General features: G+C 32.7%; 1 protein-coding gene and 1 long non-coding RNA gene across 2 annotated transcripts in view; one reads left to right on the top strand and one right to left on the bottom strand.

Annotated features, from left to right (window-relative positions):
* Positions 1–17,154, top strand: part of LOC140447629 (ATP-dependent translocase ABCB1-like) — a 127,022-nt gene that overhangs the window by 65,396 nt on the left and 44,472 nt on the right. Inside the window, exons 8-9 of the mRNA XM_072540386.1 lie at positions 4,151–4,276; positions 11,598–11,972. Of these exons, the coding sequence (XP_072396487.1) occupies positions 4,151–4,276; positions 11,598–11,972 (501 nt within the window). The remainder of the gene's footprint in view (positions 1–4,150; positions 4,277–11,597; positions 11,973–17,154) is intronic.
* Positions 210–1,351, bottom strand: LOC140447630 (uncharacterized). The gene is made up of 3 exons (XR_011951619.1): positions 1,070–1,351; positions 895–961; positions 210–457 (listed from the first exon to the last, which is right to left on the bottom strand). It is a non-coding gene; the product is annotated as an uncharacterized lncRNA (long non-coding RNA).

Here is a 17,154-nt window from a genome sequence, read left to right as displayed (position 1 = left end):
GAAGAAAGTTTCTTATTTTAGTCAATGAAAGTGGCTGTACAGTTGAAATGATTCAATTGAAAAATCAAAGTAGAGACAATTTTGAAGATGAATTGCTAAATAAAGACATTATTGAACTTAAGTTGAAGATGTTTGAGGGCCCTATAAAATATTTTTGTTATGGGAAAACCTCGGAAGGATCATTAATATACATATAATTTTTTTTTAAATTTTTTATTAAATTTTTCTTTGCATAATCTAATTTTTAAACCTAATAAATCTTTTTCTTTTCAATTCATGTCTTCTGCCAGTTCCATTTCTCTGACATGTGTTCTCTTCTCCGCTTTTTCTACATGAAGACTTTGGCCTGCTACTAATTTTGTTCTTTCCTATTAATTCTTCTTACTCTTATACTTTATTATTCATAGTTTCCTTCCAAAGTTGACTATCTTTCTTTAAAAATGCAGGATTCCATATCCTAAGAATAAAATCTGTAAATACGATTTTTTATTTAGAAAAAAATAGTTGTTTGTGTATAACAAATATTAAAACTAGCTTTTATTCCTGTTATTATGATTCTTCATTTACCATTTAAATTATATTATATTTAAAAATGATTGTATTTTTATATATTTAGTTTAGTCCTACCCTACCCTACTATTCAATAAAGCAAATTGTAATATGTTAGACAAATTATTAAAATTGTAAAGAATCAGCTCACAAACTAGTGGTAAAGTATTACTGGTTATTTCCATTTTTTATTTGTTTTTAAGTATTCATTTCTTTACAACTTCTCTTTTTGATTAGAATACACATCTCAATATTCTAACAATAAACATACCCATTTATTTTTATTAGGTATCTCTTGAGAATATATTATGAATAGTGGTTAAAAGATTATAAAAAGTATTGTACCTTTCTTTCTTCTTTACTTCGACTTGGTGCAGGCAGGTATTGTATTTAAATAAAGGCTTTCATCATTCTAAAAGTCACAATGAATTGATTAACATTTCTGCTAACAGCAGTTAATTTTTAGTATGTAATGAATGCTAGATTTTCTTGTTCTATCATACAAAAAAAATAAAATTACCGCTTTTTCTGTTTCTTTAGCTATGTTGTCCTTATTAAAGTTATTTGAAATTATCTTCTGTGTCCAAAATCAACAGTTTTCAGTAATTACATGTAATTTCCACTAATTTTTACCTCTTGTTCAAGCTCTTACTCTTTACCAAATTCAGCATAATTTTTTGTACAATCTTAATCACTATTTTCTTTTTAAAACGATATTGTTTTCTGATTACATTTCCAAATCCAAAATATCTTTATTCAAACAAACAACAATAAATAACATCCAATAATAAAACCATTGGTACTACTGAAATAATGACACTTGATGTAAAAATTTATTTGAAGTTAAAGAAACTTTTACATCCGAGAAATTCACGAATTTATTGACACAGAAATTGATGAAGAAATTCATGAATTTTTTCGTGAATTTATTGTTGGTGTAAAGCCCGTATAATAAAGAATATTTTGTATGACGGATTGTTCGGTTCGGCGCCGGGACTGTGACGAGACGTAACGGATGTGTTTGAATCGACCTTTAGACCTATTTAATGCAAATATTTCTCAATGCATTTGAAAATCTACAGAGTGAAGACAGAATTCTACATATATTAAAAACGGTATCGCGTGTCATAAACAATTTGGACAGTCACAGATGTGAGCCTGTTTTGATGCAACTCAGAAACAGAAAAAGTGGTGATTTGTGCGAATGTCAATAAAAATCTTATAATGTCCTGCAATCAAGTTGTGGCAAAAAAGGAGATAATAAAAAGCTTTCCCGTACACCAATACTTAATGAAAACCACGTTGCTCATTTTTGGGGCTTCAGTGAGGGTGAGTAAGGATATAAATGATAAAAAAATGCAAAAAAAAAGACAGATGGATAAATGATAGATAATAATTAGCTCAAAAATATAACAGTTTGACTAAGAAAAACAAGAAACACTGAATACAACTAAAGCTTTTCGTTTCTGCCTAAAATATGGTACATAAAAAATGACACATAACATTATTTTCCTCGCTGAAAAATACATTACTTTTAATAATAAACCAAATATGAATTAACCAAAAAAACTTTAACACACTCACTTTAACAGGTCGATGACACTCGAAGAAAGCATTTGATACGACCAAAATAGGTGGGTTTCGGTGGTATTTAAAAGGAGCCGAGGGCTGGTACACTCAAAAATTTCTTTCAAAAATCTCGTTGGCAAATAATCTGATGTTGAAAAAAGGTATCTTCGCCCTCTTCGGCAAAAATATTAATTAAGGCGGTTGGCCTCGACATTGTGTCATGAATAGGACTCTATAAATATAGGTACGAAAAAAAGGATCTCTTAATATTGCAATTAATTAAAACGGAGACTGATCAACTTACCACATGTGTGAGTAAATAAAACTTTTAAACAACTTTAAATATCAACGTCTGAATGCATATTGCCCGAAGATTAAATACGGACCGAACCAAAAAAAGTTGTATATTTATAAGTTAGTCTTAAGCTAATTTATTTTTGGGGAGGGGAAGTGTAGTTTTGTTCAAAATATTTGTTCCCTTGAAAAAAGAATAACGCTTTACCTAAATTAAGAGAGAACTATATTGAAGAAAAGTGCATTGAAAATTGAATACTCGAACCCCAAACATAATTTATTAAGAAAAGGGACTTTTAAGTACACACACTTGACGTATTCAAAGCAATAAAAATATGAATGTCTAGATAGAGTTAACTGAAAATACGGTCTCGTTAAAAGTTTTTAATTCAAAAGAAATTAACATTCCACAAAGTTGCTGAGGTAGTAGATATACGTAAAGCCACAGTTAAAATAGTTGTTGCAATTCAACGCATGAAGTTTTGTGAATCGGTAATGGAAAAGGCTAAGCATAATTACAATTTTCTCAACAATATTGTTTTTACGGATGAATCAACATTTTCAGTATTCAATCCCTCACAGTTCATCGCTCGTACGTTATTGATACCGGGAAAATAAAAAAAATGTTTTGAAATGTGAATTCAGTATCCCCGAAAATTAAACTTATAGGATAAAATGTTAGAAGATAATACGATTGCAACATTTTCATAGACGGAAACCTAACTTTGAGAAAATATAGCAGCAAATTGTTCCAGAAATTCGTAAAATTTTTGATAACAGATTTAATGACATCTTGTTCCAACAAGATGGGTGTCCTTCACATAATAACGTCTTGGTGCGGGAATATTTAGATATTACCTTTCCAAATCGTTTAATATCCCAAAGACAAGGAACTGTCTTGTGGCCAGCAGAATCACTATAATTTTTTTATGGGAATACCTCAAATCATCAATTTGTGATAATGATAGGGCTTGTAATTTGAAAGAACTTTAATAAGAATTGAACGTGATTTCCAAAATATTAGCCCTATAATAATGTTATGTTTTTATTAATTCTAATTTATTGTTCTTATTTTAATTTACTAAAACACGATAATTTATATTAATTTATTAAACCACTGTACAACAATTTATTTGACTAATAATTACATAATTTATCTATCGGACGTTACAATTTAAACGCGAGCGCGAGCTTCTTTTTTTGACTGCCTGTTTTCTCCAAAAAGTCCTGTTATACACCCAATACCGTTAGACTAGAAAAGTCGATGGCCTTCTGGACTAGACCGAGCTACATATTGGTCTCAAAACTGGTATGTTTACATCAGCTCGTCTCCAGAAAGTTAGATTGTTGTTTTTATAACGGAGGGGGACCCATCGTGTGTCAGGTAGGCATTACCTAGAAAATACGTGAATGAATGAGAATATTAGTAATAAATATATTTACGGTTTTGGGTCAGAATTTATCGTAAAAATAACATTTTTGTCAATGTACGGTTAAGTTTTTATGATAGTATCGGTTATTGCCCTGCTCAGAAGGACGGACTTTTTGAGCATATTTTATATTATTTTTGGGAATTTATGCTTTGTCCTAAAATTATTAGACATGGAGATTTCTCCATTCTCCTTTTTCGCCTAGATACATTATAATATTTTTATGTGTACGCAATATTTTATTAATTGTGTTTTTATGTTTTATTTGTTTTAAAATAACAACTTTTATAGCAAACCTAATTTTTTAGATTCTTAGAGGTATAAATCTTAAAATAAGTAAAGGTGAGACAGTTGCACTGGTTGGAAAATCTGGATGTGGTAAATCTACCTGTATTCAATTACTTCAGAGGTTCTACGATCCAGATATGGGTCAAGTAAGTAGGCTAACAGAATATAATGGTAATTTTGATTTTAAATATAGCAGTTAAAATTATTAGTATATCTACGACTTTAAATTGGTAGTCACGAATGTATCAAGCGTGTATATATTTTTTTCTTAATGTGCCGTATCCGTATTCAGACGTTGGCCGTCATCATGTTTACAATTTCCTGAATCGGCTGCTGCGCGAAATAATTCTTTTACTGTGGCACCACACCATTGTGTAATAATACGCGGCCATGAAAGTTTCTTTCGGTCAATACATCTCTTTGCCTTTACTTTTCCTTCTATCAGAAAGCGAAGTAGATGGTATTTGGGTCCTCTAATTATATGGATAAAGTATCCTGTAATTCTCCTCTTTATGATGTTTGTGAGCAGACGTTCTGAATTCATCATTTTAAGAACATCTGCATTGGAAGTGTACGAAAACCACTTTGTTTTATGTTCTTGAACCTTAAGTTTATATTTTTGGAAAAAGCGTTCTTGGAAATAAGCTCATTTAAAATTAATTATTATTAAAAGTTCTTTATTTTAGTTGATGTTTCGGCAAATAGGGTAGACTACTTTAAGAGTACGAGGTCAATAAAAGTGCACACTCGTCGATTTTCGGAGTGCGTCGTCGACAGGAACAAAGTTTTAGTTCGTTCCGATTAAGCGAAGTGTTTGTATGTGTCTTGAGCATTTTAGACAAATAAACACGATAATAACGTTATTAGGTAACTTTAATTAGTTTTATCTATTTTCTTAATATATTTTGAAATTTTTGATATTGTACACAAGTGGAGTTTGTAAGAATTTTGCGGTAATATTTTACCATACTTGCAATAAACCTTGAATAATCGTATGTACAAGCTTGTCAAATTTACGGTGATACTTGACAAATTTGTCCACTTGCGTAGAAAATTAAGTGAGAACGCATTCGGAGGAAAAGAAATACATAATACGCTCGGTCTCTTCGCCTCGTTGGTACACTCCATACTACAAGTTTACAGAGAGTGACCTTATTTATTAATGGAACTTCTATGATATGTCTATATTGTATGTTATTTTGACGTTTCAATGTTTCCTTCGGAAATTTTTCTCAAAATACAAAATATTTTGTTTTGTTACTTGGTAAAAAAATTCTTCTAATAATTATATTTTATTTGACTTATTAATATTGACCATTCAGTCATGTTGAAGCGGCAGTTTTTTCGAACACTTCTATAAATGTCTCGTTCTGTAATTTTATAAGAGAAATATTGGCAGAGATGAAAGCTTTACATTTGCGTTACAGTAAACTGTATAAGAATAAAAGAACACTAGTTAATCTTATACCTGGAACATACCGACGAAACATTTATTACTTAATTTTGATACTAGAGTTGTCGTAATATTTTATATTATAGTCATATACTTTTATTCTTCGGATCTTCGGCATTTTAGCATTTTAGTAAGTCATAAATATTTGATAATAATTACATTTGCTATTACCTCCCTCGTTTGTCCAGACAAGACTTTGCCTTCTAATTTTGAATGAAAATCCATGTTTATAATTTAAAATACTTAACAATAATTATTTAAAAAGTCAAATCTATTTAATACGATATTTCTTCAACACGCAGTAACTTTAAACATAAGTAAAATAAAAAAACTTTGTCGCAGACTATACAAGTACCTTGCACTTCGAAGGGCCAAGAAATAATAAGGACGAATTGTGTTGTGGTCGAATGCGCATCGTGGGTGGAGCCTAATTTCAAATCGGCCAAGTATGAGCAATTCTCAGCGTGATTTATGCTCACGGGTGGTTATGTAGGCAGTAAGAAAAAGGGCTGCCAATGGAGAAAGTAAGAGAAGCGTGGCAAAATCTTGAGAAATGGCGGAAAGTACGTTAAGAAAAAAGCTAAAAAGAACAACTTTAGCTACAAAGCTGGAAAGATATGACATTACTTTAACAGCAGAAATGGAATAAGAATTGTGCAACTATATAAAAACAATAGACAACATGTTTTATGGGTTAACTTCTAGAGCTCTAAGAAGTCTAGCTTTTGAGTTCGCTGAAATAAATAAATTTAAACATCGTTTTATTAGAACTTCGCCAGGGCTATTGGGTTTAATGAACCACAGTGTAAGCGGTTTTATGAAAATCTCTCAAATTTAATGAATACATATAAATTCCCGCTACATGCAATTTACAATATGGATGAATCGGGATTTTCCACTGTCCCCAACAGGCCTCCTAACGTTTTCTCTACAGAAGGAAAAAGGTGTGCCAATAAAATATCTAGCGCAGAACGGGGAACCAATGTTACTGTTGTATGCGCAATGAGTGCTAGTGGACAATATATTCCTTCCTCATTTATATATCCACGTAAAAGAATGAAGACAGAACTTTTGGTTGGAGCTCCACCATCATCAGTTGGAATGGTATCCGACAGTAGTTTCATCAATCTGTTTGTTGATTATGCTACACATTTGGAGATCACGCTAAGCCGACAAAGGAACAACCAGTCCTATTGATAATGGATAATCACACTTCCCATTGTTCCATTGCAGCAATTGATTTTTTTTTTCGACAATATAACATTATCGCATTAACACTTTCTCCTCATAGTAGTCACCGTATGCAGCCACTTGACAGATGTTTTTTTAGTTCGCTAAAAAAGTTTTATTCCAACGAATATGAAAAATGGCTGACGAACCATCCAGGGCGCGTAATTAGACGGTTTACCAAATTGCTCCAATATTTGCTCCTGCGTACTTTAAAGCTGCTACTATAACGAATGCAATTGAAGGTTTTAAAGTGACAGGAATATGTCCCTTTAATAATGGCATATTTACTGACGCTGACTTCATGGTTATTTTTGTCATAAAACGAGAAGAACCTGGTACAGCTGCAGTAACTACGGAACTAGAAGCGTTTAACGTACAATCAGGAGTCGCTAAAAACTCTACGTCTGAAATCGATATTCAACCACATCAAATGTCTAAATCAACCTCTGACAATACTCCCAATGTTCTTGACAGTCCAACTATTGTTCTTGAGAATTCCACTACTAAGGAAAATATTCATATTAATTAAAGAGAGGCCATAATCAACAAAATACCTACATCTGAACCCGATTGTACGAGAAGGATTTTATAGATCAGAAACAATACCCCTCAGCTTACAGATCTGGTTTCCAACACATCTGCAATAACTTTGGAAGAAAGAGTTGATATAGCTCAAGAAAAAAAACATTTGATTTAACAAACACTCCTGGAACATCATCAAGCTATATTAAATTAACAACCATTTCTCCGTTCCCTAAATCAATTGTGGTTAATTCCAGAAATCGCAGAAGTAAAAATTCGGAAATTATCACCAGCTCTCCATATAAGGACCAACTAATTAAAGAAAATGAGAAAAAAAAGCCGCAATACAAACTTAAACTGGATGTTGGCGATAACCTACCACCACCGCAAGCGCCAGACTTGCAGAGAACTAAACCTTAGACCGGCAGAGAAGATACAGAAAAATGAAAAAACTGTTTTCACAAAGCCAAAAACAACGCCTCATAAGAAAATTTGGAGCTGTCCAGGGTGCAACGAAACATTTAAAGAACCTAAGACTGGATTAAGTGCATATCATGTGCTGAATGGTGGCATGAAAAGTGCAGTGCCTACGCAGGTTTTGGGTCTTATAAATGTGACCTATGTTCATAAAATTACGTGCGCAATCTTACAATCCTAAATGCGTACTTTTAAAAAGCGGGTTTATAAGAGTATGCAAAAGCACTTTTTTTTAGTTTCACCTTTTCTATTAAAGTCATAATGCTTAGTTCGCAAATTATAATTGATTTTTTTGTTTATGTATCAACAGGCTTAAATAAAACGTAAAAAAACTTAAAAAAGGTTTGGATTTTACACTTGATTAAACATTAAGTGCGCATTCTTGAAGCACTCTACCCTACTCTATGCTTTTTTAAAAACAATATGTAAAATACATTGATTGATTTTGTCATACATATATGTCATAAATGTTTGTCATATATGATTTTGTCATACATGTGTGTTGTACACTGTCGAATGCCTTCTCGAAGTCGATGAAACAAACATAAACATTCTTTCGGAACTCAGAATTTTTTGTAAGGAAACACGAATACAAAATAGTGCCTCTTTAGTTTCTAGAACATTTCCAAGTCCAAATTGCTTATTACCCATTCTACTTTCACACAGAAGGAATACTCGGTTGTGTATAATTCGTAAAATTATCTTAAGTGTGTGGCTCATCAAACTGAATAGTCTAAAGTTGCTGCATTTGGTGTGACTGCTTTTCTTTGGTAATGTTATAAACAGTGACTCCAATAAATCATCTGGTATTTTTCCTTCGTAGTAAATTTTCTTAAAGAAAGTGGTTAAGTAAGTAGGTAATGTTTTCCTCGTCAAAAAGTTTAAGTACTTCAGCGGGGATTTGATCTGATCCAGGTGCTTTATTATGTTTTGCTTGTTGTATTGCTTTTGGTGGCCTTTGTCTAACTGGTTATCACAGGTAGTATGTATATGTGTAGCATTTTCTCGAGAAGCATCGTAAAAAAGATCACTGATGTATATCTCCCATTCTTTACCCTGTTGTACGTGATCACCAATTTTTCCGTCTGCTGTTTTAAGTACGTTTTCCCTTTGCACTTTTTTAAGTGCGTAAGCATTTTTCAGTTTCAAATTCAGCAGGTATATTTAAGTTTTTTGTGGAGGTTGAAACTGTCGTGTTTATTATTCTTCTATGGTAATACTGTGGTAATAATGGCGTCCTTAAATTCGTAGACAAAGGATATTACTTTAAAAGAAAAAGGTAATATAATTGAATATGCGAAATTATCCAAGTGCAGTCAAATCGAAATTGCCAAAAAGTTTGGAATTTCACAAACTTAGGTGAGCACACTTTTAAAATTGATGACAAGGATTGATGAGCTAATTCAAAATCAACCCAAAAACGAAAACGCAGTGGGAAAGATTCAGACGTCGAACAGGCATTAGCCGAGTGGTTTACTGAGGAAAGGGGCCCGAAATAATTCTATCAGCGGTCCAGTTTTAAAAGAAAAAGCTAAAGAAATAGCCAAAAATTTGGGTAACGCGAACTTCAAAGCGACAAATGGATCATTCTTCAGATGGAAAAATCGTTCTTAAGTGTCTTTTAAAAAAATTATTTTAGGAGCAAAATATGCCGATGTAAATACATCACAAAACACATAACAGATGTGTTACCTTTATTAATTAAAAATTATTAACCAGCGGAAAGCGTAGGCGGAAAAGTTTTAAAGAACAGATTGGTGATTATGTGTTTTGCTAATTCCGATGGAAGCCATAAATTGTCACTTTTTATTATTGGAGAATCAAAAAGTCCAAGGTGTTTTAAATGCGTAAAATAATTGCCCGCAAAATACAGTTTCAATAAAAATTCTTGGATTACAACAGTCCTATTTAAAGAATGGCTTATTGACTTCGACAAGAAAATAACAGAAACAATAGAACGTTCTATTTAGAACGTAAATCTAGTAGTTATTTGTTCATAACTGCTCTGTCCATAAACCTGATGTGAGGTTGAATAATGTAAGAATCCACTTCTTGCCGCCAAAACAAATTAACTTATTCAACAGTTGGATAAAGGAATAATTTCTGCTTTTAAGAAAAATTATAGATAACAAGTTGTACGATAAATAATAGCAAATTCCAATAATATGGCAAGTTCATTAGCTAGTTCCAATAATAGGCAACAAAAATTTTAGTTCTCTCTGCTATTCATATTATGAACAAAAGTTGACATAATACATCTGAAAATAGCATAAAAAAATGTTTTATCAAGTTTTTCAAAGAGGCAAAAACTATTTTTCTAGATTTGTTTTTTTGGATGATAATTTATCTGTTTTTGAAGATACTGAAGATCTACAGCTAAGTAATGAAACCATCCAATTCCATATTAAAGTCACAGATGAGACAAAAGACAAAGAGTTTTCCGATTCCGTAACAATTCCATCCAATCGGCAAGTCTTAACCACTTGTTATATTAAAAGAAGTTTTCTGTAGGGCCAATCCAATGTCACTTTATTTTTAATTATTATAATTAAGTAATAATTAGTAATAATTAATGACAAACACAGATGAACCCAGACGTATAACTATAAATGGCAGTGAGATAAAACAAATCCAGGAATATATCTACCTAGGCCAAATCCTGAGACTAGACAAAGAGAACCAAAGTCCGAAAATTACTAGAAGAGCAAGACTAGCATGGGCAAGATTTGGAAAACTTAGTTGGATACTTAAGAACCGCAAAATACCCCAATACTTGAGGAGCAAAATGTTCAACCAATGCAAACATGAATAAACTAGCCACAACAGAAAGAACAATGGAAAGAGCAATGTTAGGTATACAACTGTCAGATAAAAAGAGGAACGACCGGGTAAGATCCAAAACAAAAGTAGAGGACATAGCAACAAAAATTGCCAAACTTAAATGGAGCTTCTTGAGCCACATTGCTAGACAAAAAGACCAACGTTGGAATACTACAATACAACATTGGAGACCTTACGAAAGTGAACGACCAAGAGGAAGACCACAGATGAGATGGGTTGATGATATTAAAAGAATAGCCGGAACAAATTGGAAATATGTTGCTCAGGATAGAGACCGATAGAAGGAGTTGAGAGAGGCCTATGTCCAAATATGGAGAGAAGATTATAATTTAGATCAAGAAGTGACTAATATTTTATGTAACAAAAAAAAATCAGGCTAAGATTGCCGATTATTTTTTAAGAAAGAATATTTGTAATTAAGTAATTCTGTTGTATGTATTTTAATAAATAAATATGCACATATCCATATATTGCATACATTTCATTTATTAGTGTATGCATTCACATATAATGTAATTTAGTTTTTTAATAAAATAATTACTAGTTACGCTACTATATTATGGACATAAAAAGACCTAAAACAATATTATACATGTAAGTATATAGGTATGTACATACACAGAATGTAAATAGTATGTACTATTATTAACAATTCCAATAAGCAGGTACAACTGTAGTACATGTGGTCCTATTGATAATTTGTCGTGAAATTAATAATTCCTTTACCTGATATTCTTAAATGTTTAAATTTACATTGTTTGATATAAAATGAGCTACTTCTTTTACGGCTAACATCTTTAAGTTCTATAAACTGAATCCGTTTTAAACACAGATCCTTATAAGATACTTAGCAAATCTGGATGATTCTGATTAAATATATTGAACACATTTTTCATAACTGTAAAATTTTTTTTATAAATATTTATAAAAATTATCTATTTCAGATAAAGATAAATGGTACAAATATTAAGGAGCTAAATTTGGACTGGCTCAAACAAAAGATTTCCGTTGTAAGTCAAGAGCCAGATTTATTTTCCACTACCATCGCCGAAAACATAAGATATGGAAAACTAAACGCTACTCAACAGGAAATAGAGAATGCAGCGAAAAAAGCTGATATCCACGCTTTTATACAGACTTTGCCGCGAGGTTATCAAACGGTTCTGGGAGAACGAGGAACTCAATTATCTGGTGGTCAGAAACAAAAGATAGCTATAGCTAGAGCTCTAGTACGAACTCCTGAGTTTTTACTTCTAGATGAAGCCACTTCAGCTCTAGATACGACAAGTGAGGCAGAAATACAGGACGCTTTAGATTCAGTAAGTATGTTTTCATATGATTTTCTTTTGATTTTATTAATTTGCTAAATTAAAAACATCAAAATCAAGAATATTGTCAGATAATTTTAGAAAGCAAGAAAGAAGTTAAAAACCTAAAGTTCACTAGAATGCTCTTCTGTAAATTAGTGAATAAAATGAGTGTCTTTTTATCAAGAATTAGGATGTTCATTCTATGTGTATAATAAAACCCAGTACAAAACCACATCAAGATATTATAAAGATGAAGAGGGGAATCTGTTAGGTGGAACAGATGAAAAATTAAGAAGGTGGGCCAATTATTTCGAAAACATATTATGCACGGACGACTAAGATGAAAGAGAACAATTGCAACTACAACATGAAGAAGTAAGGGACCCAGATGTAAATGAAGAAGTACCTACCAAGGAAGAAATTATAGAGATCATAAAAAACTTAAAAAACAACAAAGCACCTGGTGAAAATTCAATCATTGCTGAGTTTCTAAAAGAAGGTGGCGAAATGGTGCAAGAAGAAATCGCTGAGTTAATACGCGGAGTGTGGATCAAAGAAAAAGTACCCAATCAGTGGAAAGAAGCAATCTTATGTCCAGTGCATAAAAAAGGAGACGTTACAGAATGTAAAAATTACAGCGGAATAGCTCTACAAGATACAGTGTATAAGATTCTGGCCATATCAATTAGAAATAAAATTAAAACAAAAGTTGAAAATTGTCTAGGTGAATATCAAGCAGGTTTCAGAGCAAACAGATCGGTAATAGACCAAATTTTTACAATGAAACAAATTTTAGCTATTCAACCTAACATTACACATGCTGTTTATTGATTTTAGACACGCATATGGTACTATAAAAAGAAATAAAGTATATGAAGCACTAGAATATTTTTAATTTCCACCAAAAATAGTAAGACTGACAAAATGCATACTCAATGATACTAAAAGTAAAGTCGTGTTAGAAGGACGGGTTTCGGATAGCTTTATCACCAATAGAGGTCTGCGACAAGGTGACCCGTTATCAACAGATTTTTTCAATTTGATCTTAGAGAAGATTTTAGGAGAATGTAAAATCTACACTAGAGGCACAATATATCATCACAGGCATCAATGCGTAGCATATGCAGATGATGTTACCTTAATAACAAGGAGACCTGCAGAATTAAGAGAAATCTTAATCTGCAGAAAAATTATCTAGGACAGCCCTTTAAGATACAAAGCCCAAGTAAAGAATATAACTTTGAAGTTGTTAGCCAATTCGATTACTTGGGAGTGACACTAACAAATAGGAACGAAGAGAACCAAGAAATCATAAAAAGAATGGCCAAAGGTAGTAAGAGTGCTGGGAGCCTGACTAAGATACTGAAGTCGAAGATAATATCCAGAACAGCAAAAAAACGAATATATACAACAGTTGTCCGACCTACAGTTCTCTATGCTAGCGAGATCTGAACACTAAATAAAGATATGGAAGTAAAATTAGATAGATTGGAACGAAAAATTCTTAGAAGGATATACGGAGGTGTAAAAGAGGGGAACATCTGGCGAAGAAGAACGATTGAAGAAATAATGCAAATATATAACCAACCAAAAATAACAAGACTCGCTAAAATTCAAAGATTAAGATGGCTCGGACATATAGCAAGAATGAAGGAAGGAAGAGTTCCCAATGAATTAATAAACACGGAGGCTGGTACAAAAAGAAAAAGAGGCCGCCCCCGAAGAAAATGGCTGGAATCGGCAAAAGAAGATCTGAAGTCGCTGCGGGTACAAGATTGGAAAAACTTAGCACAAGATAGAAAGAAATGGAAGAAAACCGTTGAAGCCTTAGGCCTTTGAGGCCTGTTGAGCTGAACTATATGTATATATATATATATATATATATATATATATATATATATATATATATATATATATATTCTATGTGTAATGAACTCCGTGTGGAGTTGTCAGTCTCCCATCGGACGCGTCCGTAGGTGGTGGATAGGGGGACGCCCTAACCGGTTTTAAGACCGGCTGGTAGGTGAGAAATAAAATATCACCCGCGAACTAAAACAGACTAAGATATGGTAATCTCAACAGAAGAATTGCTGGTCCTTCGAGTCTAAGAACATTGTACTCTGCAGGAGCGATGAGATGACCCTTAGATACTCTTAACATATATAAACTGCGAGGCATAAGTTAGGGCTATAGCTAAATATTAAATAAACAATAATATAACCATTGTACAACTGTATAAATCAATTAAGTCACTTATCTACATCAACAACAAACAATAATTTTTTGTTTTTTTATTCAAAGAAATAAATATTTAAATTAAATATTATAAGCTGGTTATAGTTTATTACACCATGAAACGAAGCCGAAAAATCACTTAAAAAATCGAAAATTTACTGGGCGGTATTTTTTAACCGTAATATCTAGGGGACGTCAATAAAAAATACTTATTATCTCGTGGTTATCGAAACTTTTACTGCATCATGACATTTAAGCAACAAAACAGCAACTTTTTTCGTTCATTTCAATATTGTAAAAAAAACTACGCATTCTCGTTAAAAACTTTCATGAGACGACTTTCTTGAAAATACTTGCTCTTTAAAATGAGATTTTCTAAATTAAAAAATGTTTAAAAACAAAAAAATTATTGCAAATTAAACCCGAAAGTAAGCATGTTTTTCATTTGTTTATAATTATTAAAATAAAGAATACAAACGTTTAAATCACATTTCATAATGTGAGTTTTTATGTAGTTACTACGGTTACGAAAGATTAGCATAATCGGTCAAGTAGTTTTTAAAAAATTATATTTGTTTACCCTGTTTGAGGGAACAAAGGTCATTTTCAAATGGCTGTAAAGGTGATTTGTTAATACTTGGAATGTGTTTTTTGTCTGATTCTCTTTATAAGGTCTCAAATTTTCATGTTGTTTAAAAACTAATAATTCTTAATTGTTTACTTACAAATAATGAATGAAGAATGTAGTATCATTACCATTATTTTGGCAATATCCCTAACTTATGCCGCGCACTATAATATGGACATAACAGCTATACAGGAGATACTATGGACAGGGACCGGAAATATCCAGAAGAATTTGAACATAATATGCTCCAGCTGCCATCAAATGTAACATATGCAACAAAAAATGAAAATGATCAACAGAAGGACTAGGAGCAATGTTGAAGAATATCGAGTAAAAAGAATATAATAAAAACAAACGCACAAACAAAAAAAGCGGCAACAAATAATAGAGAGTTTGAACACATGGAAATATTAAAAAAAGAACACGAACACAGAAAACTTTACAAACAAGTTAACACAAAAAGAAAAGTTTTCAAGCCACAAGCGAACCAAGTCAAGGCTCATAGTGGAATTCTTTTGAACGACAAGGTAGAAGCACTGAAAAGGTGGCAGGAAAACTTTAATATGCTACTTAATGGGGATAGTAGAGCTATAAGTGATGATATAGCACTGGAACAGGAGGAGACTAGCTACTAACTTTACCAACTTTGGAAGAAATGGATAAAGCAATTCAGTTTCTATCCAGAAACAAGTCAGCAGAGGAGATAACCTTCCCGCAGAACTATTTAAATGTGGCAGTCAAACATTTGTAACCCTACAACAATAAATATCCTAAGATTCCCTACTTTGCGAAACTTAATTCAAATTTTTAGCACTGTGCTTTCTAAAACTTGTAAAGCAGGCAGATTGATAAATGAGTCGACAAGGGAATCAATAATTTGACATGCCGTTCATCACGGCAAACATTTTTAGTAAATTTAGTTTGTAGTACTTAAAACCAGTAAAGATCTAAGGCAGAAAGACGGTATTAGATTAATTTTCAATGCAGAGCATCCTCCAGCCGCTTATACTAAGGTTAAAATATGTATACGTACGTTTTCATAAACGATTATACAATATACACTTTAAATTATGTGAACAACGAGGATCTACTTGTCGTAAAAGGCGACTAAATGGAGCAGCTGATCGTTGTCGTTTCCCGACACTTCATCTTAACCTTACACAATTATCTATCCTAGAACCTATCTCACCAACATCCCAAGAGTCTCGAAGATAAAAGATTTTCAGAATGAATACAATTTATTTTACCTACATAAAAAGGTTAAAGAAATGACGGAATTGCAAAAAAAATAAACCACAACACAACTCTTTAGATAAGATAAGAAAACCATTATAACGACTGACGATAAGTGAAGAAATTATAAAGGAAGAAAAACTGTAAGCATTGAAGAGCACACACAATAAAAAAGCTATGGGCCCTGATTAACTGCCTATCGGTATCGTTAGCAGGATAATAGAGCATGAGTACATGGATGTCCTGGTAAAACTATTTAATGAAATTTATCAATCAGGTGGCATGCCCAAAAAATGGTTGACCTCATTATTTATTTGTCTCCCAAAAAAGAAAAGCGCTGGAGAATGCAGCGGTAAGTCTGATGCCTAACACACTTAAAATGCTCTTAAAGATCATTCTTCTAGTTCCATGACCGATATTGATCGTTTTATATCATGTCGGCTACCAATTAGTCATTTGGCAAAAAATTTAACGATAAAACAAAGGTGTCCATTTATGATCCTCTTGTTACGAGCTAACAAATACAAAAGCGAAGAGTAGCCTACATACCACAAGTACTGTAGTTTCTGAGAAAGACAGTTATACGTTATACTGATTTATATACTACTACGTTAGCTTTATAGTTCTCTGGCCAGGGCTTGAGTCATCGATTCACTAGATCACTTACAGCGAAGTGAGTACGACTCGTTTTCGTGAATAGATATCTTGCTTAAGCCTTTACTTTCGGAGACTTTTAGGTACAACCATGAACTCTACCAACTGTTCAAAGAGTCACCGAGCCTTTGATAGTAAAACGCATGGCGCAAAATCAAAAGAAAGGCCACAGAAAAGGTAGGAGGATGAAGTGGCAGCGGCCGCGCAAAATTTGCTAGACGTGAGAATCTGGATAAGATCGGTGCAAAACCGGCAAGGTTGGAGACATAGTTTGGAGGAGTCCAAGGCTCGATTTGCGCTGTAGACTTATGGAGAGAGAGAGAGAGAGAGAGAAAGAGAGTACGATTCATCCTCCTGACAGCATAGCACTGGATATTTTTAAAACGCTGCTCTAATTTTAAGTTCAACCAAGAAGTAAATACAATAATAGCAGCATTACCA

This window comes from Diabrotica undecimpunctata, chromosome 8 (assembly GCF_040954645.1).
Source record: "Diabrotica undecimpunctata isolate CICGRU chromosome 8, icDiaUnde3, whole genome shotgun sequence".
Lineage (NCBI taxonomy): Eukaryota > Metazoa > Arthropoda > Insecta > Coleoptera > Chrysomelidae > Diabrotica > Diabrotica undecimpunctata.
This window is presented reverse-complemented; position numbering and strand designations above follow the sequence as displayed.